We start from the raw sequence: 21,192 nt of genomic DNA, 5'->3' as shown, positions 1-21,192 counted from the left end.
CTTGCAGACGGGGAGAAGCCAGGCGGCCAGGACATGATCCCCATGGAGGCACTTGGTCCAGGTGCGGGCAGGTGCAGGCTGCTTGCTCCCTGTGTGGGGAGGGCCTTCCAAGGAGGTGTGGTTAGAAAAGTGATTTGGTTTAGGGGTGCTCAGGGAGCGAGGGGTGGGGCAGCCGGGGAGGGGTCACTGTCCAGCGAAACTGTTTGGTCTGCCACTTGAGGGGCAGTTGGAGGGCTCTGAGCTGGGTGCCGGGGGGCCAGCAGGGGGAGTGGGGACAGGTGAGAAGACCAGGCTTGGCGTAGTCCAGGCGGATGCCCTCCCCGGACACATGCTTGGCGCTGAGGGACAGCCACACCTCGGTGCCTGCCTCAGGGTCCTCTCTGCCTCTGCCCAGCAGACGGCTACTCCACCATGGACAGGCGGGAGCGCAGGGCTCGAGGCAGTGACCCCGCGGGGGAGGCCTCTGAGAAGGAGCCGTTGAAAGTGAGTCGCCTTGGGCAGGTGTCTGGAGAGGTGGCATGTCCGGGGGCCAGGGCTATGGCTCTCCTGCCTGGGGAACTGTCGCGCACGCCAGGAGCGCGGCCTGGTTCCAGGCTGCATCCGCACCCTCCCTGCTCGGTCCCGCCCCCACAGCAGCCCTGCCGCCTGCTCTGCGCCGCTCATGTGTCCCCCAGCCCCGCTGGTGCTCAGCCCTCCTCTGGCACACACCCCTGCCCTGCTGACCTGCCCAGCTCCCACCCGCTTGCTCACACTAACCTGCTGTGTTCTGCCTCTAACACCCGCCTGCCCGCTGCAGCCCGACCCCAGCAGGAAGGCTCCTCCGCCCGGGCCCAGCAGGCCTGCAGTCAGGCTGGTGGACGCTGTGGGGGACGCCAGGCCTCCGCCTGTCGACTCCTGGGTCTAGCTTGCATGCCTGGTATGTCCCCTCTGGGTTCTGCGTCGGGGTGGGGCCTTCTCCCCGCGCCCCTGCCTGCCTGCCCTGCTGTCCCTGCACGCTTCCTGCAGGGCCGCCCGAGCTTCGCGGAGGGAAGCCCAGATCGGGGGAGGGTAGGTGCCTGGGCCATCGGAACCTGGTCACAGGGCGAGAGCAGGCTGGTCCTCCAAACCTTCCAACACCCCGGCGCAGGGCCCCCCAAGACCCACCTTCCCTCAGCGACCATCATCAGGCTTGCTCAGGCGTCCCTTTTCCGCCCACAGGGCCTGGGCCTGGCCGTTTGCTCTTAGGGTCTGACCTCTGAAGAGACCGCAGGAAGGGGCCTCTGGGCGCCCGTGCAGAGCCTGCTGCGGAGCTGGGAGCCCTCTGGCGGCAGGGTGGGCGGCACCCCCCCTCCAGCCCTGGCTCCCTGCTCCTAACTCCCTGGCGAGTTAGCTTCCTGACATGGTGCTGTGTGCAGCGCGCACCTGGGAGACCCAGGCCAGGGCGCCCGGCGTTGCTCTGGGGCCAGCGGGGCCCCCCGAGGAGCACGGACGGGCGAGGAGGGGGCTCGGCAGGGAGTCTGGCCCCAAGGCTGTAGGGGCTTCTCTGGGCCCTGAGCGGGGGGTGGTGCCGGGGGACAGTCCCAGAGACCCTGGAGGCAGCGAGCAGGGGCTGGCTGTGTGTGCCCTGCCTGCTGCCCACAGCGCCGGGAGCCCCTCCCTGGGCACTGTGGCCCTCGAGTGGCGCCTCTGGGACTGGCCTTTGGCAGCAGCGGAGGACCGCTGTTGAGTGCCTGCTGTTTGTGACTTAAAAACCAGAGAAACACTGATAAAAAACATCAATAACAAAACCAAACTAAGACAGTATTGGTAAACATCTAAATTTTTGTAAGAAAAATTAAAAATTATAACCAGCAACAAAGGAACTTCCCGCGTCTGTCTCCACAAGCCCCTCCCGTCGTCTGCTGGGTGGGCCACTGCATCCAGGCCCCTGGGATGTGCCTCCCACGTGGCCCCTTTCTACACACACAGGCATAGGGTCGATCCTGGGTGGTTAGTGGGGCCCCGAGGTCTGTGGCTGGTCTTGGGCACAGGTGGGCTTGGCTAGAAGGGGTGATCTCGGGGTGAGGGACCCAGGAGAGCCTCCGAGGTGGCTGGAGGTCCAGCCGGCTGCTTCAGGGCCTTGGGGCTGGAAGGCCAGCGCTGGGGCTGGTGGGGGGGGGGGCCTGTGGATGTGAGTGGGTGCCGGCCGGTCACATCATCACAAGCAGCCGGGTCGCCACAGAAGCACCTCAGCTGTTCCAACGGTGCTGTCTCACCCCAGACCAGGCCGAACAGGATGGGGACGTGGTGCGCCCAGAGCCACACCAGGCCCAAGGCCAGGTGCTCGGCATTCCGCACCTGACCCAGCACTGCTTGCTTAGAGTGGCCTGCGGGCGGCCCAGGATCCCAGAGGGGCTCAGCCCAGCCCGCAGACATCCCTGTGAGGCTGAGCCGGGCGGCCGGTCTGCAACGGCTCAGGGGAGCGGTGGGTGTCTGGTGCAAAGCTGGGGCGTGGGGGGAGACTCGGGTCCTCTCTCACCTAAAGAATCAGGTCCTCAGTTTCTACCTCAGTCTTCTAAACAGGGTGTTCCTCTGTGAGATTGGTAGTGGCTGATTGTAGAAAAGTTGCATTTCGTTCTTAAAAGGAGGCGAAAGGAAGTGGGGTATGTTTTGGGGGCAGGGGGGTCGGTGGTGATCACCGAGGCACTGCTGCCACCTGGTGACGGCAGGGCGCAGGTGCAGGTGGCGCGAGTGCGGCCCACCCAGCGTGCTGATTGGAGAGAGGGAAGGAGAGGGAGGCGGGGAGAGAGAGGGGGGAGGGAAGGGGGAGAGAGAGGGGGGAGAGAGAGGGGGGGAGGGAGGGGGGAGAGAGAGGGGGGGAGGGAGGGAGGAGAGAGAGGGGGGAGGGAGGGGGGAGAGAGAGGGGGGAGGGAGGGGGAGAGAGAGGGAGGGGGGGAGAGGGGGGGAGGGAGGGGGGAGGGAGGGGGGGGAGGGAGGGAGGGGGGAGGGAGGGGGGAGAGGGGGGGGAGGGAGGGGGAGGGAGGGGGGGAGGGGGAGGGGGAGGCAGGGAGAGGAGAGGAGAGGGGGGAGAAGAGAGGCAGGGAGAGGGAGAGGGAGGGGGAGAGGAGAGGGAGGGAGGGAGGGGGGAGGGAAAGAGGGAGGGAGGGGGAGAGGGGGAGGGGGCGGGGAGGGGGAGAGAGAGGGGGAGGCAGGGAGAGGAGAGGAGAGAGGGGGGAGAAGAGAGGCAGGGGAGAGGGAGGGGGAGAGGAGAGGGAGGGAGGGAGGGGGGAGGGAAAGAGGGAGGGAGGGGGAGAGGGAGGGGGCGGGGCGGAGGGAGGGGCAGAGAGGGAGAGAGGAGGAAGGGGGCGGGGGAGGGGAGGGGGGAGGGGGAGAGGGTGTGAGACGCTGTGTGTGTGACTGGCACTGTGCACCTGTGTGCGTGTGATACTGTGCGTGTGTGTGTCACTGTGCACGTGTGTGTGTGTGTGTGTGTGGACACGCGGCACTCACAGCCACTGCTTGCCTAGCTGGTCTTCGCAGGCAGCCACCTTTAGATGTCCTGCCACGATTCTGGAAGGGGAGCTGGTCGTGCTCGGGGCAGGCCAGCGTGACAGCCTGGAGCTGCAGGGGGCAGCCGTGGGGCCGCTGCCCTGAGCCAGGCATGGCGGCCCCCCCCCCCCCCCCCCCCCAGCAGGGCTCAGGGCCGGGCGGGGCCGCTCGGGCCCCTGTAGACGGCCTTCTCCAAGCCGTCCACCACCTTGGAGTACTCCAGGTATGAGCTGAAGTGCGAGCACTCGAAGCGGCTGCTCCCGCGCACGTACTCCAGGAAGTCGGGCGCCCCAGGGAAGATGACGTTGTCGGCCAACAGCACGGTCCCCTTCCGCAGCAGGCCGCACTCCTGTGGGGACAGACGCATGGCTGGAGGGCATGGGGGCGGCCCTGCCCCAGCCCCTCCCCGGCAGCGGCCACTGCAAGGAAAGGCTGAGCAGGCATGAGGACGCTCCGGCCCTAGGACATCGCGCGGCACACAGAAGGGGCTCACTGCACGCTGGGGGGCGTTAGAGTGCGGACGGCGGGAACCAGACTGCGGCCAGCGGGTGACCCAGGAACACGGGCTCCCCCGGGTCACCGAGATGCCTGGTGACCCATGCAGGGGCCGCTGGCATTGGCTGCTGGAGGCTCAGTAGGGCCCGACCAGGGGGACCCTGCAGGGCGGGGAGGCAGACCTCCACACCCACAAGCCTGCCCCTCAGGTCCACCCTGAGGCACCCCAGTCTCCACCAGCGCCTGGGCAGTCGGCCAGCATGTCAGGCCTGGCTCTACAGACGGAGGGGCAGCTGCACTTCCATGCCCCCCGACCTCACCCCCAGTCTCTCTAAGCTGGAGGAGAAGCTGCTTGGTGTGTGCGAAACTCGCTCAGTCGTGTCTGACTTTCTGCGACCCCATGGACTATAGCCCGCTGGGCTCCTCTGTCCATGGGATTCTCCAGGCAAGAAACTGGAAAGGGTTGCCGTGCCCTCCTCCGGGGCAACTTCCCAACCCAGGGATGGAATCCAGGTCTCCCACGTTGCAGGCAGACCCTTTACCATCTGAGGCACCAGGGAAGCCCTGCTTAGGTTGCCTCAAAAAGCGAAAGGAAATGTTTCCCTGGGGAAGGGGTGAAGGGACAGCCTAGCTGCTGTGTTAGATCAGTTTTCTCTAATGATTATTAAAGTGGAAAAAAAATCCCCCAAAAGGAAGGCCAAGTCAAGCAGGGGGCCCCAGGAGTGTCTTAAGTTGCCAGTGAGACCCCAGGGATGGACGGGCACCCCCTGGTGACTTAGGAACACGGGGGACACTGCAGTGGGCGCAGCCTTGAATCTTCCTGGTAGCGGCTGCCTCCCTCCCATCCCTGGGCCCTGAGTCCGGAGTGGAAAACACAGCTGTGAGGTCAGTGAGGTTGGGACAACCCATGAGCCAGAGTCTGAAACAAGTGGGCCTCTGAATCGAGGAGCGTTTCTCTGAAAAAAGGAACTTCCCCGTGATACTGATGAGGAAGGGCTGCTGCAGCGGCCCAGCCTGCCCAACCCCGGGAGCAAACACTCAAGGTGAGCTGGGGCTCAGCACGTGGGCCACTGAACCCACAGGTCAGCCTTGGAGGAGGTGATGCAAAGGCTGGCCGCCTGCCTGGGGACGGAGCCCTGGAGTGTCTGACCAAGGCCGCGTGCCGGCACTCAGAGGACCAGAGTGGGGTCCCCTGTTCCCGAACCCCCTCCTTCCGCCCCGGGTGCAGCTTCAGGTCACGAGGGTGCCAGGCCTCCCGCTCCTTCGTCTCCGGCCGCCCTGCTGTAAGGACACCAAGCAGCCCGTGGAGAGCCCTGAGCGATGTGGACGAAGGCCACCTGCCCTGCCAGCCCCTGGCCCGACCGAGGCAGTGTGGCCAGGCCAAGGCAGGGCGGCCAGGCCAAGGCAGGGCCAGCTACAGAACACGCCTTCCCTTCTCCTGAGATAACGACCAGCCGTGAACAAGTGGTTCTGAGAAAACTGTTAGGTTCCTAGTTGGCAAGGGCAGCAGGCCTTCCCTGGGGGCTCGGGTGGTAAAGAACCCGGCTGCAGTGCAGGAAAGCCAGGTTCAATCCCTAGGTCAGGAAGATCCCCCTGGAGAATCTCATGGACAGAGGAGCCTGGTGAGTACAGTCCATAGGTCACAGCCGGACACGACTGAGCAACTGACATGCCCACTTCCAAGGGCGGCATCTGCTGCTTTCCACAGATGCAGGCCATCCAGCGGTGCTCCCTGAGGCCCACCCGCCCAGCCCAGGCCCCCACGCCCGTGTCCCGACTGCACACAGGCCAGCCCACGGCTCCCCAGCCACCCTCTGCAGGGCCCGACCTGGGCGGCTGACACAGGCTCACCTCCAGCAGAAGCGTGTCCGGCAGGTAGCGGTCTTTCCAGTGGTCGATGAAGACCATGTCCAGTGTGTCCACGTCATACTTCTCCTTCAGCTGGGGGATGACGTCCTGGGATGCTCCAAGGATGACAGTCACCTGGAGCAGCAGACCCCGCCCAGTGAGCCTGGGGGTCCAGGAGATGGCCCCGCTCTGCCCCACCTCTGGGAGTCTCATGCCCTGCAGACGCGGCTGCCAGCCCGGTGGGTGACCATGGCCTGGAGCCGCTGGGGTATGAGGGCCAGCCCTCCTGGCCCCCGGAGCCTGTGCCCACGTCCATCCACCACCTCAGGGACAGCACCACACCTTGTCCTGCAGGCCTGCAAACTCCACCATCCGCTGGGTGATGGCGGCATAGTCGGGGTTGAGCTCGATGGTGAGCAGCCGGGCGCCCGGCAGCAGCAGGCGGGCCATTCGCACCGCCGAGTAGCCGCAGTAGGCGCCCAGCTCCAGCAGCACGGATGGCCGCTCCTCCCTCAGCACAGTGTCCACGATCTCGCCTGCGGAGAGGGCGGGGGAGGTGAGCAGGGAGCTCCCCGCCCCGCCCCGCCCCCCGCCCCCTCCCACCCCGCCCCGCCCCGCCCCGCCGCTCAGCCCGAGCTCCCGCCCCCAGGCCTCTGTGCTTCTGCTCGCGCCGGTCCTCCCCTCCCAGCATTCCCGGCTGCCCCCAGCCTGGCCCCGCCCAGAGCCGCCCTCTGTGGAAGCCCCACCCCACTTCGGCCCCGGGCTGCACCGAGAGCCTGCCCGCTCCCTTGAAGGTTCATGGCTGCTGGGCCGCTGGCTGCCCTGACTCCAGGGGTGCCACGCCTACCGGCTGGAGTCCAAAGGTCGGGAAGCGGCCCCGGGGGCGGGGCGGGGCCTGGCGCCCGCGCAGGACGCAGTCCAAGGGTCTCCATACACCCCGGGGCCAGCCGGGACACCCAGGGACCCACGGCCCGCCCCGGGGAGCACCTGGCTCTGCCTGGCGGCTGTGAGCGAGGGAGCCATACAAGCACTCTGCTGTTCCCCGTCCCCCCCCAGCACTGGCCGGCGCTCCCTGACGGCACCTCCGAGAGTGGGGGCGGGGCTTCCCCTACAGCGGTCCTCCCGCGGGACCCGCGCCCGAGCCGCCCCGCCACCCACCTTTCTTCTCGCCCACGTGCATGGCCCACTCCTTCTCCGAGCTGTAGCTGTCGATGGCGGCCACCACGCTCTGCGGGTCCCCGGCCTCCGCGTGCTGAAGCACGTGTTGCAGGATGCGTTGCTCCTTGCTGCTGCCCATGAGGAGGTTGCGGACGGGGTTCACGATGAACTCGTTCCAGCCGATAAAGGCCCAGCCGAAGAGCCGCAGGTCCGATAGGGCCAGCCACCGCAGCGCGAGCAGGGCCAGGCCTACGGCGCCAGCGGCCAGCAGCAGGGGCGGGGCCTCCAGCATCTGCGGGAAGGGGGGCGGGGCTTCAGGGCGGGGCCTCCAGCATCTGCGGGGGGGCGGGGCTTCCGGGCTCTGCTGGGCCCCGCCGCCCGCAGAACCCGTGGGAGCACGTGGTCACCATGATGTTAGTGACCTGCCCGCCTGGCTGACCCACCCAGGAGGTTCGAGAGGTCAGCCCCGTGCCCGGTGGCCAGACCCAGGTGAGACGGCCGGGGACACCTGCAAACCACGTCCCCAGGGACTCTGCCCTGGGTGGAGAGATGGGGTCTCTGGCAGCCCAGGGCACGGCAGGCCCGAGGCTGGACAATCCCCACAGGGGTGGCCAACCGCACTCACAACCCCCTGGGGCACACACTGGGGAGAGCCCAGGAGCTCGTGTGGCCGGTGAGCTTCCGGGGACGGACACAGGCAGCCCCAAGCCGGCTGTTCCACAGAGGGGCAGCCTGTCCCGTGAGGAGGACACCTACCCTGCCGCCCACCCTGCCGCCTGCCTGCACCACGATGAGCAGGAGATCGGCCCTCCCCCTGGCAGGCGACCCTTTGGGCGGGTAGCAGGGGTCCCCAGTCAGAGGAGGAGCCTGGGGCCCCTGAGACACAGCCAGGCTGAGCCGGCACAGGGCAGAGGCCTTAAAGTGGGAAAGCTTGGGAAGCTTCCAGCAGGGCTGTGGTCACTCGTGGGTCACACACAGGGAGGGGCCGCACAGGACTGGCTCCTCCAGAAGCGCCTGCTGGGAAAGGCACGTGGGAGAGCAGGCAGGCTGAGGGTCTTGGAGGGGTGACCGCCCCTCCCTGGACAGCTCAGGACTCCAGCAGCCTGGGCCACAATGAGGGTCTCGGCAGGCAGGGCAGGGAGGAACAGGGGAGCGTGCACACCCAGACTTCCCAGTGGTCTTGCATTCGTGGCCTGTTTACACCAGGCACCCGAGCCCGAGCACATGGTCAGCAGGTCAGGGCCCACCTAACCCGCCTCCCTGACAGCCACGCCCCACGCCCCTCCTCCAAGCTCCGATGCAAAGCAGACCGAGCTTGTGTGGCTTTCTCCTGCATATAGACAGTTAATCCATAGCATGGGAGGGACCAGAGTCCTGGCATGGGGGCCTGCCACAGGCCAGCCCTGCCCTCGGGGGAGAGCAGACAGGCAGCGAGACGTTGCCTGGAATGCCCCCACAGCCCTGGACACCACGGACGGTCTCCCTGGTCCCTGCAGTACTGCCTGCAGGCCAGGCCAGCATGTGCCCCACGGGGCAGGAGGCAGGTGTGGGGAATCTGGGGGTGTGGTGGAGTGGGGCCGACCGCACTTCCTGGACAGGTGACAGAATGCAATGGGGGCCCGTGGCCTGAAGTGGCCGGCACTGCCCACTGGCTCCGTTCTGCCAGCTTAGGTCCCCCAACCACACACCCGTGTGACTTTATCACGACTGTGTTCAGCAGCAGTGGAGAGAGGCTGGGCCACTTTGATGGATTCTCTGGGTTGATGAAAAAAACTAATCAATGTTACACATAAATATAAAAAAATAAAAAATAATATTCCATTTAAATGCCAAAGTCCTTGGTGGACCTGGAATTGTGAAAGATAACTTGTAATTCCACAGTGCCTGAACTGTATAAAAATTGGGTGAGGACTCAGCCACCTGACAGCCCAGGTCTGCCGGGAGCTTCCCGCGGTGCCGGGAACCAAGAACAGAGCCACTGACTGAACCAGGCAGACGTGCTGGGAGGCAGCCCTCCAGGCAAGGGCCGGGCGGACCTCTCCTCGGGGAGACACAACCCGGGGGGCCCCTTGTGCTGGGGGTCCCAGTACCAGAGCGCCCACAGCTCTGCCCTTTGGAAAGGCCACAGTGAGGTCGCTCAGTTCCCCCGGCGGTGGCCTGAGGTTCCCACCGCCTTGCGTGGCTCCGGGCCCCGGGAGGGTGAGAGGCCCCGCTGCCCTGAGAGGACGACAAAGGAGCCGCTAGCCGGAGGTGAGGGCTGGTGGCCAAGCGGCACCCGCAGACCCCCTGCTTTGCGTGTCCCACACGCATCCCCCTGCTTCCGTGTGTTCCACTCGCGTCCAGAACCTAATTTTAAGAAATAAAACCATAAAACTCATAGAAAACACAGGATTAACTCTTCATGACCTTGAATTTGGCTGTGGGTTCTGGGCTTCCCTGGTGGATCAGAGGGTAAAGCGTCTGCCTGCAGTGCAGGAGACCGGGGTTCGATCCCTGGGTTGGGAAGATCCTCTGGAGAAGGCAATGGCAACCCCTCCAGTACTCTTGCCTGGAGAATCCCATGGACTGAGGAGCCTGGTGGGCTGCAGTCCATGGGGTCGCAGAGGGCCGGACACGACTGAGCGGCTTCACGTCTGCTTCTCAAGTGCGACACCAGCAGCACAGGCGACAGAGGAAAATAGGGCCCAGCAGCACGGGAGCGCTGCGCGTCAGAGGGCGCCCTCGAGAGGGCGAAGGGCAGCCCGGGGCGGAGGGAACACTTGCCAACCACCTGTCTGAGGAGGGTCTGAAATCCTGAGTGTACGTGAGAGTTCCCAGAACTCAGAAACGAGCCAGTTAGGAACGAGACGGAGAACACGAGCAGACAGTTCCCCGAAGAAGACACACCAGTGACCAGCAAGCACACCACTTGGAAGTCCGACCTAAGCCGCAGGGCACCACGTCACACCCGCTGGGATGCCCCGCCCCGTGCTGGCGGGGCCGTGGAGAAATCGGAAACTCAAGCACGGCTGCTGGGAACCCAAGACGGAGCAGCTGCTGTGGCAAACAGTTAGCGGTTCCTCAGAAAGATGTAAACAGAGTGCCCGTATGACCCAGCAATCCCACCTCTGGGAGCGGACGCGGGGCGCGCGAGAGCAGCGGCTTGAACCCATACCTGTGCACCCACGCTCAGGACAGTGTGAGGCGCAGCGGCCGCGAGGGGACACGGACCACAGCCAGAGGCGGTGTGGCCTCTCCACACACTGGGGTACCCCTCAGTCACACTCAGATGCCTGCAGCCCCGACCCCATCCCACTGGGAGGGACGTGCGGACACTGGCGACTTCACGGAGGGACCGGGGGGACGTCACGCTAGTGGATGAGCCGGACGCGTGAGGATCAATTCTGAATGATCATACCCGGGTGGAACGCGCACCAGGGCCAGTCTCACAGAGACAGCGTGGAGAACAGAGGCTGCCAGGGGCTGGGGGCCACGGGGAGTCACTGCTGAAAGGGGCAGGGCTTCTGCCTGAGGCGGCGTGGGAGTTCTGAAGACCGTGGAACAGCTAAACAGCCACGTGGGCGCTCGATGCCACCCAACTGTATGCGTGCACGTGCTTAGAGCGGTGAATTTCAACTTACACATGTCTCACTTCATCAGAAACGGTGGAAAACCAAGAAAACAAGCAACCCTGTTTCTTGTCCTCTCTGTCCCCACCAAAAAAAAGGAACACGGCCCCCGCACTGGGAAGCAGAATCCAGAAAAACCAGCCCAGCTCCCCATCTGCGTGCCTGCTGGGTCGGCGCCTGCCCCCTGAGCCTGGGCGCCTGAAAAGGCCCTCTGGGAGGAGGGGAAGGCCGCGAGTCCCGCGCTTCCTCCGCAGGCCCGGTGTGTGTTCCCCGAGCCCTAGAGATGGAGCACAAAACTGGGGGGCCCTCTCTCACAACAGCAGCAACAGCCCACCCCCAAAGCTTCCTTATTATAAGCCCGTTCTTAAGTGGTCTCCTTGCAACCCCAGGCCAGACCCTCCATCACCTGGGATTGCCACCTACCCTCCTCCTGATAAACCCCCAAGGGGCTGATGGAGATGCTGGCCAGGGCCCCAGCCCCCTCAAGCCCAGGCTGGGGCTGCAGACGGCCCACAGGCTCTTCAGTCCCGCGGTGCTAGGGCGTCGTGTCGGGGGTAGGTGGGTCCTTGCCAGGAGTCACACAGGCCGCCTCCCGCGAAGCAGGCCTGAGCGCGTGGGGGCGGGGCATTGGGGGGCAGGAGGGGGAGTCCTCAGGAAGGGGGAACTGGGCGGCTGCCCGAACTAGGGATGTGCCTGGGCCGGGGGCCTGTGCTCTGGGGTGGCGTGGGGCACAGCGTGGGACACAGAGGCCCAGGGGCTGTGGCCTTGTCTCCTGTCTGCTGTGATTCTGGCTCCCGACCCGCAGACCACAGACCACAGGGAGGACAGCTCTGCCGCTCCTAGGCAGGCGGCGTGGGGTGGGGGGGGGCCGCTCCCTGCAGCCCCAAGGCAGGAGCCGCCTGGCTGGCCCCGCCCACTTCACTTCCTCCGGGTCAGCACAAGAGCACGTAGCCCCCTCCTGCCCTCCTCCCCCAGTCCCTGCCTCCTCGGCCCTTCTCCCCAGCCCCTCAATTCCACCAGTCCCTGAAACCTTGGGCCCCCTGGTGCCTCTCCAGGGACTCAGGAATCCCCGAGGAGCAACCAGCTGATGCTGCAAAGGAAGAACAGAGAATTGGAAGCATTTAGTCTCTGCCTCCCTGAGATGATACATCAGGGTCCAGAGGGGCTTTCAGGTGTCACAGCGCACGGGTGTCGACCTGCCCCACTTGCTACGGCACGATTCGGGTGAAGATACCAAGCGGAGCAGAGACGCGGAGCAACGCTTACCTAGGCTACTGGGTTTTATGTAACTGTTCATGACTGAAGCATAGCTAGGCACAAATTTTTATGCCTACGCTCATTCCCCACCTCCAGATGGTATGACCAGAGTTCTGCGATGCCTTCCTGGGACTCTATCCTGACTGGCTTCCAGAGGAACAGGCACTTACGTAAAGTAAACCTTCCTAAAACTCCCAAAGATGCAAGCACCAACTCAACTGTTTTTCTAGCTCGTGTACTTGGGTCAATCTTTGCTAAATAAAAACAGCTTAGTAAGTATTAATCTCATCAAATAGGTGTATCTTTAGAGTTGTCAGCATGACATATGTTGCAACACACGTAAGTCTCCTTGGCTGACTAGTCAAATAAGCTAGTATCGTACCGATTGGACATTTTGCCAGGGGCCAGCACAGGAGATCCCACCCATGACAAGGTCATGCGGAGACGCCTGATGGGCAAGGCGAGTCAGGTCTCAAGGGGTCCTCTGTCTGAGCATCTGCCCTGAAACCAAAATCTGTTTACTGTCTGCTATACTATACTCTTCTGACACTGCTGCTGCTGCTGCTGAGCCGCTTCCGTCGTGTCCGACTCTGTGAGACCCCATAGACGGCAGCCCACCAGGCTCTGCCGCCCCTGGGATTCTCCAGGCAAGAACACTGGAGTGGTTGCCATTTCCTTCTCCAATGCGTGAAAATGAAAAGTGAAAATGAAGCCGCTCAGTCGTGTCCGACTCTTCGCGACCCCATGGACGGCAGCCCACCAGGCTCCTCCGTCCATGGGATTTGCCAGGCAAGAGTGCTGGAGTGGGGTGCCATTACGGGCGGCTATCCCCGACCACCCTTCTCTGGAAAGAGTTAACTCAGAGCTCCAGTTAACAGTCTCCTGCATATGAAAGGATGTCTGAGGGCTCTCTAACTTGCCTGACAGTTGGAGACTTTTAAAACTTGTGACTGTTTACAGCCCCCCAACCTCGAGAGGCACGAAGCTCAAAACATCTTAAAGATACAGGGCCTTTTAGAGTTAAGAATTAGTTTGGTGAAGAGTTTGTTGAGTTAATGTTTGCTGCCAGGCCTCCATATCCTTTATCTTTTAGGCACCTGGGAGGATATTAATCAATGTAAACGGGATGCAGAAATAGGAATACAGTAGTTTTGATGTTAGCAACACTAGACTTTTGAGTTAGTTACTTTTCTCTTTGTTATAAATCACTGTACTCCTCTTTCATTGTTATAAACTGTTGTGTCCTTGCTGTGTAACAATGTAACTTTATTTAGTGCTTTCTGAGAGTGGCACCAGACTTTGGGAAGAACAACACTTTTAAGGTTTTCTGGTTGACAGACCCTTATCAGAAAAGGGCCGTAAAATGTTAATTGGCCCTCTGGCCAGAAGGTGATGTAAATCACCTAAGACTTGTGTATACAGCTGGGTATGCAGAGAGAAAGCCTGGTCTCGATAGGAGTCAGAGCCGCTCACGCTGCACAATTTTGTATTATCCATTGATCTCTATGTACAACCCAAAGTGTAAAAGGCCTTTCCGGACAATAGAGGACGGGCCAGTCACTGAAAGACTGGTTGCCCCCGTGTCAAATCTCTCTCTCTCTCTCTCTCTCTCTCTCTCCTCTCTCTCCTTCTCAGGCTGAATTCCCATCTGGGGCGTGGAGGCTCGCCATGTCTACTTACTTGCCCTGGCTTCTAAGACCCACACAAGAGGGAGCCCGAGGCGGGGCACCCTCCGTTATTCAAACGGGCACTGGTGGCCTAAGGTAGATGGTGCGAACCTCTTGTCTCGAGGTTTTCTTAGTTCTCCACGTAACCCGAGTTATCCAGCCTCTTTTCTCCACTAAATCTTCCTACTACACTATTTCTTCCTAACCTCTTTTCATATTCCTAAATAAAGAGGTTTTTCCTCGTCTACTCCATCTCCCCTTCGAATCACCCTGGATCCACCGGGGCTGGACCCCAGCAAGTTAAGATTATAAACTTGATTTTAATCAAATCCAGTCACTATTCTCTCTCTTAATATTCACTTACGTATTTGGCTGCACCAGGTCTTCGTTGCAGCATCTGGGATGCAGCTCCCCGACCAGGGATCAAACCCGGGCCCCCCCACTGGGAGTGCAGTCCTAGCCACTGGGCCACCGAGGACGTCCTCCCGTCACCATTCAGACAAGCTCTCTTTCCATAATGACTGTGTTCCAGTCTGACTAAAAACCGTTCCCAGATTCTTTTTGGTAATTTGAAACCTTAAGAGTTCTACCAAGTTAAGTTAAACAATAGATACCCAGTTGTTTTGCCAAAAGTTTTCCTTTCATTTTAGGTTTGAGGCATTTGTCAAAAAGAGAAAGCACTCCTTACACACAAACAAGCAATCTCACTTTTTAACAGAAGATTATCCAACTTAATCTCAGTATCCAGGGACTTCCCTCATGGCCCGGCGGTCAGGAATCTGCCCGCAAACGCAGGGGACACAGGCTTGGTCCCTCGTGCGGGAAGACTTCACAGGCCACGGAGCAGCTAGCCCTGTGTGTGCGGCTACAACCACGCTCTGCAGCCGGGGAACCTCCGCAGTGAGCAACCCGCACTCCTCAGCTGGAGAGCAGCGCCTGCTCGCCGTCACCGGGGAAGCCACAGCAACAAGACCCAGCTCAGCCAAAAGTAAATAGATAAGACAATTTTTAAAAATTCCCAAATACAGTCAGTAGAAGAAAAGAAGCAAGAGAGAAGTAATAGTGCACACACCACCAGACTGAGCTGGCATCCACACCCCGACTTGACCAGCGTGGGGAAGTCCTGAGCCAGCTTCTACACCCCGACTTGAACAGCATGGGGAAGTCCTGAGCCAGCATCCACAGCCCGACTTGAACAGCGTGGGGAAGTCCTGAGCCGGCATCCACACCCCGACTTGAACAGTGTGGGCAAGTCCCACGTCACAGCGGTCTGCGGTCCCAGAGGGGAAGGGTCCTGGGCGGTGTGTCCACCGCACAGGCGAGACTCCGAATCGCAGCTCTGGGGGCTCCCGCTCGTGATCCCGGGCAGCAGACCGACAGCACTGTCGGTTTGTGCACAAAAAGACCGCAGCTGTGGTTTAAGCTTCACGATGCTGTTTGACTCGCCTTGGGAGTCGTAAGATTCCTTAGGCCTCAGGGGGCTGGCTGAGGCTCAGGGGCCTGGGGCCGGCCCGGTCCCTTTCTTATCTAAGTGCCACCTGACTTGTGGGACTGACGTGCTTGTGATCCAGGCAGGGTCAGAGGTCGGCCAGAGGCCTGCTCCTGTGCTCCTGAAGCCTGAACAAGACAACCTCCATTTAAACGTCCCTGTCACCAAGTGTCTGTATAATTTCCACATAAGATGAAGTGCTGAAACACTCATGATCAAGAAGGCAAGAGTTTAAGTTTCTTTACTTTGGCTTCTGATGTTTACATAACAAAGAGGTAAAGGCATTTGAAGGTGAAAACGTGGGTTGATCCATCGTGTCCGACTCTGTGCGACCCCGTGGACTGTAGCCCGCCAGGCTCCTCTGTCCATGGGACTCTCTAGACAAGAATGCTGGAGTGGGCTGCCATTTCCTCCTCCAACCTTACGGATTATGCGCGCCTATCTTCACAAAATTTGCTCATCTGCCACAGAATACTGGGATAGCACAGATACTTTGCAGTCGTCTACTTCCTCGTTCTCTCTATAAAATAAAGGCTGCTAATGGTTACAAACTTCAATCAACACGTGAGAATAAAACTACTCCTAGTCCGAGCAAAGGGAATCAACTCTGTCCACGAGGCAGGGAAGCGGAGACGCGTTCTTAGGCGAAAAGCACGCAGAGAACGTGGAACATGCTTTTGTTGAGGGAGGAGAGTCATTTTTGTCCTCAAGCAAAATAAGGGGAGACAGGGCTCCCCTGGCGGCTCAAGGGTGGAGGGTCTGCCTGCCGACGCAGGAGACACGGGTGTGGCCCCTGACCCGGGAAGACCCCGTGTTTCGTGGAGCAACCAAGCCTGTGCGCCCTAGAGCCCGCACTCTGCAACAAGAGGCCCACGCGCCAGAGCTGAGAGTAGCCCCTGCTCGCCGCAACTAGAGGACGCCCGCACAGCAGTGGAGACGCAGCACGGCCAACAAGTAAAAGGTTAAAAAAAAAGAGGGAGACAGATCCTGGTCAGTTACAAACTTGCCAGCTGCTTTCCACAAGGGTTAAGTCACGTGCCCCTGCAGCTGCTGACCTCCAGCACGCCCCGAAGGAGTTCAGGGAAAACCGGCAGGACAGGTCTTCAGAGAGTCAGTTATTCTCAGGAGCTGATTTTATGAGCCCAGTGTTTGCACCTTCTTGTATCTAGAAAAGCACTAGATTCCTTCCGGGCAACAGCTGCTCTTTGTACCAGCAACCTTCCGCAGACTTGACTGCAAGCGCTCCCCTTCGTCAAAATCACATGTACACTGACCTTTTCCCTTCCTCTTTCGAGCGCCTTCCCGAGCGGCCTGAAATGCTGTCTCCCAGGCTATGGTCCTCATTTTACCCCAAATAAAAGGTAACTCGCAACTCCTGTGTTGTGACAGAGGATGAGACAGTTGGAGGGCATCACCGACTCAGTGGACATGAGTTTGAGCAAACTCCAGGATTTGGTGATGGACAGCATGACCAGGCGCACTGCGGTCTGTGGGGTCGCAAGGAGTCGGACACGACTTAGCGAACAGCAAAGTGAGACCAGAACCAGTCTGTAAACGTGAATACTCTTCACTTCACCACTGATCAAAAAAGGAAGCGCCCACAGAGGGAAACCCTGTCTCAGAGGAGAAAGCAATGCGCCTTGTGGGTCGCCAGAGTCCAGTCCTGCCCAGCGGACGCCTCTGAGGTTTTATCACCACCTGCACGCTTCGCCATCGCCGGACCCTCAGTCCCTCCCGTTTACTCAGTGTTCGGCGCGACGCTCAGAACGCCAGCTTTTCCCATTCCCCTCCCTCCCTCCCGGCCTGGGACTCAGCGCTGTCACTGCCTGTATCCTCCTCGGTCTGACAGGGCCCTGTGTGTCCAAGGGAGACACGGTGGTGGGAACTTTGATGTGGGCCACCGCACAAGCCACGGGGGCACCCCCATCTCCCGAGCTCTGCTCCAGATGGAAGTGGCCTTGCCACGCGACCCTGATGTCTCCACAAACGTTCATTCACACGGCAGATGGCCACCGTGGCCTCACATCACCATCTAGAGACCTGAGAACTCGACGTTTAAAATCTTCTCAATTGACCTCCCTCAGGGCTCAAAACCCCGGGTTGCTGTGGCCTCCGATCACCCACTGAGGAGACTTGGTCCCTGCCAGACCCAGCCACGAGGCCTCATGTAAAGACTGGAACAAAGAGCTGACTGTGTGTCACGGTTTAAGGCCACTTCCCTACGATGCCCCATCCCCCCAAGGTGTCCACCCAACAAGCTCACAGCTTCCGGAAGAAGGGACACGTCCAGCAACACTGCCCAGCTCTGCAGGAGGGCAGGAGGCCAGGTCCAGCGGGCAACCTCGGGTGGGGGTCCCGGGACCTGTGCCTCCCCTCTGACTCCCTCGGGCCCCGACACCCCACCCACATTTTCCCTTTCCAAGGCCTCGCGGCCCCTGCGCCAGTCCAGTACCAAGCCGTTACCAGTGTCTGCCATTGTCTATCTGACCCGACAAGCCCAAAGGAAGCTGCTAGTCAAACCTCAAAGGCAGCAGCAGGCCAAGGGGCCCAGGTTTCTTCCTGAGAAGGCTGCCCAGTTTCACAAAACGGAAGGCCCAGGAGGCCCCAGGCCTGCCAGTGGGACGGGGGCACGGCTGAGCCCTCGCCTGGGCCTTGGAGTGCTCCCTCCCTGGGGACCCGAGGCGCTCAGGCTACTCTGCAGCCTGGTCCCAGGTCCACACTCTCCCAGAAACCGCCCACCTGGGAGTCCGGGTCCCAGAGCCCTGCGGTGGCCTGCCCCCACCACCCCGGCCGGTGCCCAAGGGGACCTTCTCCTGAAACACGGCTCCCTTCCCTCCATCAGCCTAGTGTCCCTCCTGCCACCACGTCAGAGGCCCCCAGCCCAGGTCAGAGCCCCCGCCCAGCTTGGAGCCCCCCATCCAGGTTGGTGCCCTACCCAGGTCGGAGCCCCCAGCCCAGGTCAGAGTCCCCACCCAGGTCAGCGTCCCCAGTCCAGGTCAGCGTCCCCAGCCCAGGTCAGAGCCCCCCGCCCAGCTTGGAGCCCCCATCCAGGTCGGAGCCCCCAGCCCAGGTCAGAGCCCAGCTTGGAGCCCCCCATCCAGGTTGGTGCCCTACCCAGGTCGGAGCCCCCAGCCCAGGTCAGAGCCCCCGCCCAGCTTGGAGCCCCCCATCCAGGTTGGTGCCCTACCCAGGTCGGAGCCCCCAGCCCAGGTCAGAGTCCCCACCCAGGTCAGCGTCCCCAGCCCAGGTCAGCGTCCCCACCCAGGTCAGAGCCCCCCGCCCAGCTTGGAGCCCCCATCCAGGTCGGAGCGCCCCACCCCAGCTCCAGAGCCCCCACCCCAGGTCCAAGCCCCAGCTCAGGTCGGAGCCCCCACCCCAGGTTGGAGCCCCCGCCCTAAGTTGGAGCCCCCCAGCTCCAGAGCCCCCGCCCTAAGTTGGAGCCCCCCAGCTCAGGTCGGAGCCCCCGCCCAGCTGGGAGCCCGCGTCCCGGGAGGATCCTTCCCTGGGGTCCTAGACGCCCCCCAGCCGCGGCTCCGGCCCCGCGCGGACCCCGCGGGCGGCCCGACTCCGGCCCCGGCCGCGCGCACCCACCTCGGGTCCGCGGTCGGCGGCGCAGGCAGCGCGGCGGGCAGCCCGGCCCGAGGCCCCCGGGACGGCGATGGCGGCGCTGCGCGGAGCGGCCGCGCGTTTCCGGGGCCGCGCGCCGGGCGGGGCGCGGGGCGCCGCAGGTCAGCGGGCGCGGGCCGGGCCGCGCGGCCGCCCGCGGCGGGGGTGGGTCGCCTGGCGGCTCCGCAGGGGGCGGTGGCCGCCGGCCGGGGCTCCCCGCGCCCCCCAGGGCCCTGCCCCACCCCTGCACGTGCGGGCCCCGGGCGGGCCCTTCCCTGCGCCGGCGGGCGCTCCGCGCTGTGCTGGGGCGCCCTGGGGGCGGGCGCTGGCACTGCGGACCCCTGGACGGCCGGGGGTCCTGGGCCCCCCGCCCCCCGGCAGGGGCCCCCCACGGCCACAAGCCGGGGCGCGGGGCGCCTCCAGGGTCCCGAGCGGGGGCGGGGCGGGGCACCCCAGAGGGGGCCTCGGGGGCACCACGCGCCCCGACCTCTCCCGGCACATCCCTGCCCTGGGCGGGCCCCCTAGTGGAGAAGGCGCCCTGGGCGGAGCACCGCGCCCTTCCGGCTGTGTGTAGCTGGCGCCCTGGGGCGTGGGGCCGGGGAGGCCGCGGGGGTCTGGCCAGACGGTCACGGCTTGTTAGGCGGGGCGCGGGGCGCTGCTCCTGGGGGCTCTGCTGGCCCTGTGCAGGCCCCAGTTCAGGGATGAGCAGAAAGCCTGGCGGGGTAGGGCTCAGGACACAGGGCGGCAGAGCTTGCAGGCCGAGCAGAGGGGCCAGGCTGTGAGGCGCCCTGGGGTGCACGGGTGCGTGCCCAGCCGGGGCTCTGGTGCAGGGCCCTCTCTGGGGTCCAGTGAGGTCCTTCCTTGCAGACAGGCTGCTCAGAGCCCACAGGTCTTAAAGGCTGTTTCCCGCAGTGGGGCCTACAGAGGCCCATTGGCCTGCCTCCTCCCCACTTATCAGGTGGAGGGGGCTGCTGGGTGTGCCCCCTGGGGAGAGCAGACCATCGAAGATAAGCCCACAGTCCTCGCGCCATCTGTTCACGTGGGCAGGGAGAGTGGGGCTGGCGGAGGGGCTCTGCGGGCCAGGGAGACCCCACGGACACTGCAGTGCGGCGGGCCGGCCATGGATGGTAGGCACCTCTTCCGGGTCCCCACCTCCCTGAGCAGGGGAGAGGAGAGAGCCCCTGAACTTGTGCTGATCTTATTTCTGTCCACGGGCGGCGGGCCGAGGCCCGGTGCTGGGAGTCCCTGGCTCAGAGCTGGCCGCCCCTGAGGACACACCCCCCTCCGCCCTCCCTTGCAGACCCCAGTTCTGCTGTCTCTGAGCTGCTTTCCATGGCAGCATCTGCAGACAGGGCCTTCTACGGGGAGAAGACGGGGCAGCCAGTCCTCCAGGGGCAGGGGTGGGGGCAGCAAGCGGCCTCCTGGGGGCCCAGAAGCGTTTCAGAGCCGCTGCCCCGCCAGGCTCCGTGGGCACTCAGAGCGGCCGAGCCGCACGGCCCAGCAGGTGGACTCGAGAGAAGCTTTCCCGCCCGCTCCTGCCAGGACATCGGGTGACGCTGAGCTAAGGGCAGCTCGCTTGCCTTCTTGATGTGGGTGGCGGGGGTCAGTGCGTGCTGGGGGACGCGTGCTCACCCCAGACTGTCACAGGGCCGGCTGTGGCTGCGGGACCTCCCTGGAACATGGGCGGCCTCCCTGGTGGCGCCTCCTGGCTGGTCCCGGTCCTTCCTTCTGACGCCCCCCTCACCCCTGCAGGCCGGCAACGCTATGACCTCCTGGTGATCGGCGGTGGATCCGGCGGCCTGGCCTGCGCCAAGGAAGGTGCGTGTCCTGTGTCCCGCATGCGGCTGGTGCAGCGGGTCCTCCGGGAATGCAGTGGAGCTCTGGGGGCTGAGGGTGTGCCCTGCACGTGTGCTCTCTGCCGCGGGCCTGGTCCCCCTCCCCAGGCAGCCGGTGGCCCACTTTCTCTCACTGTAGATCACTCTGCATTTTATGAAATTTTGTCTCAATGGACTCACGCTGCAAGTATCCTCGCTTTCCGGGCCTCTCCCTCGGGCCCTGTTATGTGGAGATCGTCCGTGTTGCTGCGTGTAGCCGGAGCCTCGCCTTCTCACACGGCTGGGTGGACTCGGCGTCCATCTCACCTGTGGCTGCTCCATTCGCCCACGGGCTGGGTTGTTTCCTGTTTGGGGCTGTTGGAAACATCTGTGTGTGCGTGTGTCTCTGTGTGGACGCGTGCCGTGCGTCTGCTGGAGGGCCGCCTGAGAGTGGAGCAGCTGGGCCGAGTGCCATGCCCCCCGTCTAGGCACTGTTCGCCTGTCAGTGGCGTTTCGCCCGCTTGATGAGCAGGTCTTCCACGTCTATGTCCGTTTTATCCCGAGTGTTTCGTGCTTTCAGACTGCTCTGTTGAGACGTGAGTCACACGCTGTGTAGATCGCTCGTCTAAACCGCCTGACGCGGTGCATTTTGCGCCCGCGGGGTTGTGCGGCCGTGACCGCCAAGCGTATTTCCTGCTGCTTTCTGTTTGTGCCGGTCTCTGTTGCCCGGGCTTCCTCTGGTT

At 63.0% G+C, this 21,192-nt stretch overlaps 3 protein-coding genes across 13 annotated transcripts in view; 2 read left to right on the top strand and 1 right to left on the bottom strand.

The window, feature by feature from the left end:
- Positions 1–1,841, top strand: part of ARVCF (armadillo repeat gene deleted in velocardiofacial syndrome) — a 31,318-nt gene extending 29,477 nt beyond the window's left edge. For 4 of the 9 annotated variants that reach the window (XM_018044807.1, XM_018044805.1, XM_018044811.1 and 1 more), the window contains 4 exons: positions 8–61; positions 398–483; positions 797–916; positions 1,198–1,841. In XM_018044807.1, coding sequence (XP_017900296.1) covers positions 8–61; positions 398–483; positions 797–904 — 248 coding nt within the window. In that variant the 3' untranslated portion in view covers positions 905–916; positions 1,198–1,841. Of the gene's footprint in view, positions 1–7; positions 62–394; positions 484–796; positions 917–1,197 lie in introns of all 9 variants that reach the window. The other 5 variants (XM_018044804.1, XM_018044806.1, XM_018044810.1 and 2 more) reach the window with 3 other exon arrangements.
- Positions 1,842–3,631: 1,790 nt separating this feature from the next.
- COMT (catechol-O-methyltransferase) lies at positions 3,632–18,683 on the bottom strand. The gene is made up of 5 exons (XM_018044803.1): positions 18,621–18,683; positions 7,009–7,300; positions 6,193–6,386; positions 5,854–5,985; positions 3,632–3,856 (listed from the first exon to the last, which is right to left on the bottom strand). The coding sequence occupies exons 2-5, from the start codon at positions 7,298–7,300 to the stop codon at positions 3,656–3,658; spliced, it is 819 nt and encodes a 272-aa protein (XP_017900292.1). The 5' UTR covers positions 18,621–18,683; the 3' UTR covers positions 3,632–3,655.
- The window catches only part of TXNRD2 (thioredoxin reductase 2), a 27,142-nt gene continuing 24,622 nt past the window's right edge, over positions 18,673–21,192 (top strand). For 2 of the 3 annotated variants that reach the window (XM_018044800.1, XM_018044802.1), the window contains exons 1-2: positions 18,673–18,757; positions 20,388–20,453. In XM_018044800.1, the coding sequence (XP_017900289.1) occupies positions 18,688–18,757; positions 20,388–20,453 (136 nt within the window). In that variant the 5' untranslated portion in view covers positions 18,673–18,687. Of the gene's footprint in view, positions 18,758–19,211; positions 19,763–20,387; positions 20,454–21,192 lie in introns of those variants that run through there. The other variant, XM_018044801.1, reaches the window with a different exon arrangement.

Source organism: Capra hircus, unplaced genomic scaffold (assembly GCF_001704415.2).
Source record: "Capra hircus breed San Clemente unplaced genomic scaffold, ASM170441v1, whole genome shotgun sequence".
Lineage (NCBI taxonomy): Eukaryota > Metazoa > Chordata > Mammalia > Artiodactyla > Bovidae > Capra > Capra hircus.
The sequence above is the reverse complement of the archived record's forward strand: the minus strand, read 5'-3'. Positions and strand labels throughout refer to the sequence as shown.

What these genes read in the sequence shown, in the direction of transcription:
- COMT (XM_018044803.1), bottom strand. Translation starts at nt 7,300, where the DNA reads ATGCTGGAGGCCCCGCCCCTGCTGCTGGCCGCTGGCGCCGTAGGCCTG. An exon ending in GCACGTGGGCGAGAAGAAAG is followed by an intron (nt 6,387 to 7,008) that starts GTGGGTGGCGGG and finishes CCCTCTCCGCAG; the next exon opens with GCGAGATCGTGGACACTGTG. An exon ending in TTGCAGGCCTGCAGGACAAG is followed by an intron (nt 5,986 to 6,192) that starts GTGTGGTGCTGT and finishes CTGCTGCTCCAG; the next exon opens with GTGACTGTCATCCTTGGAGC.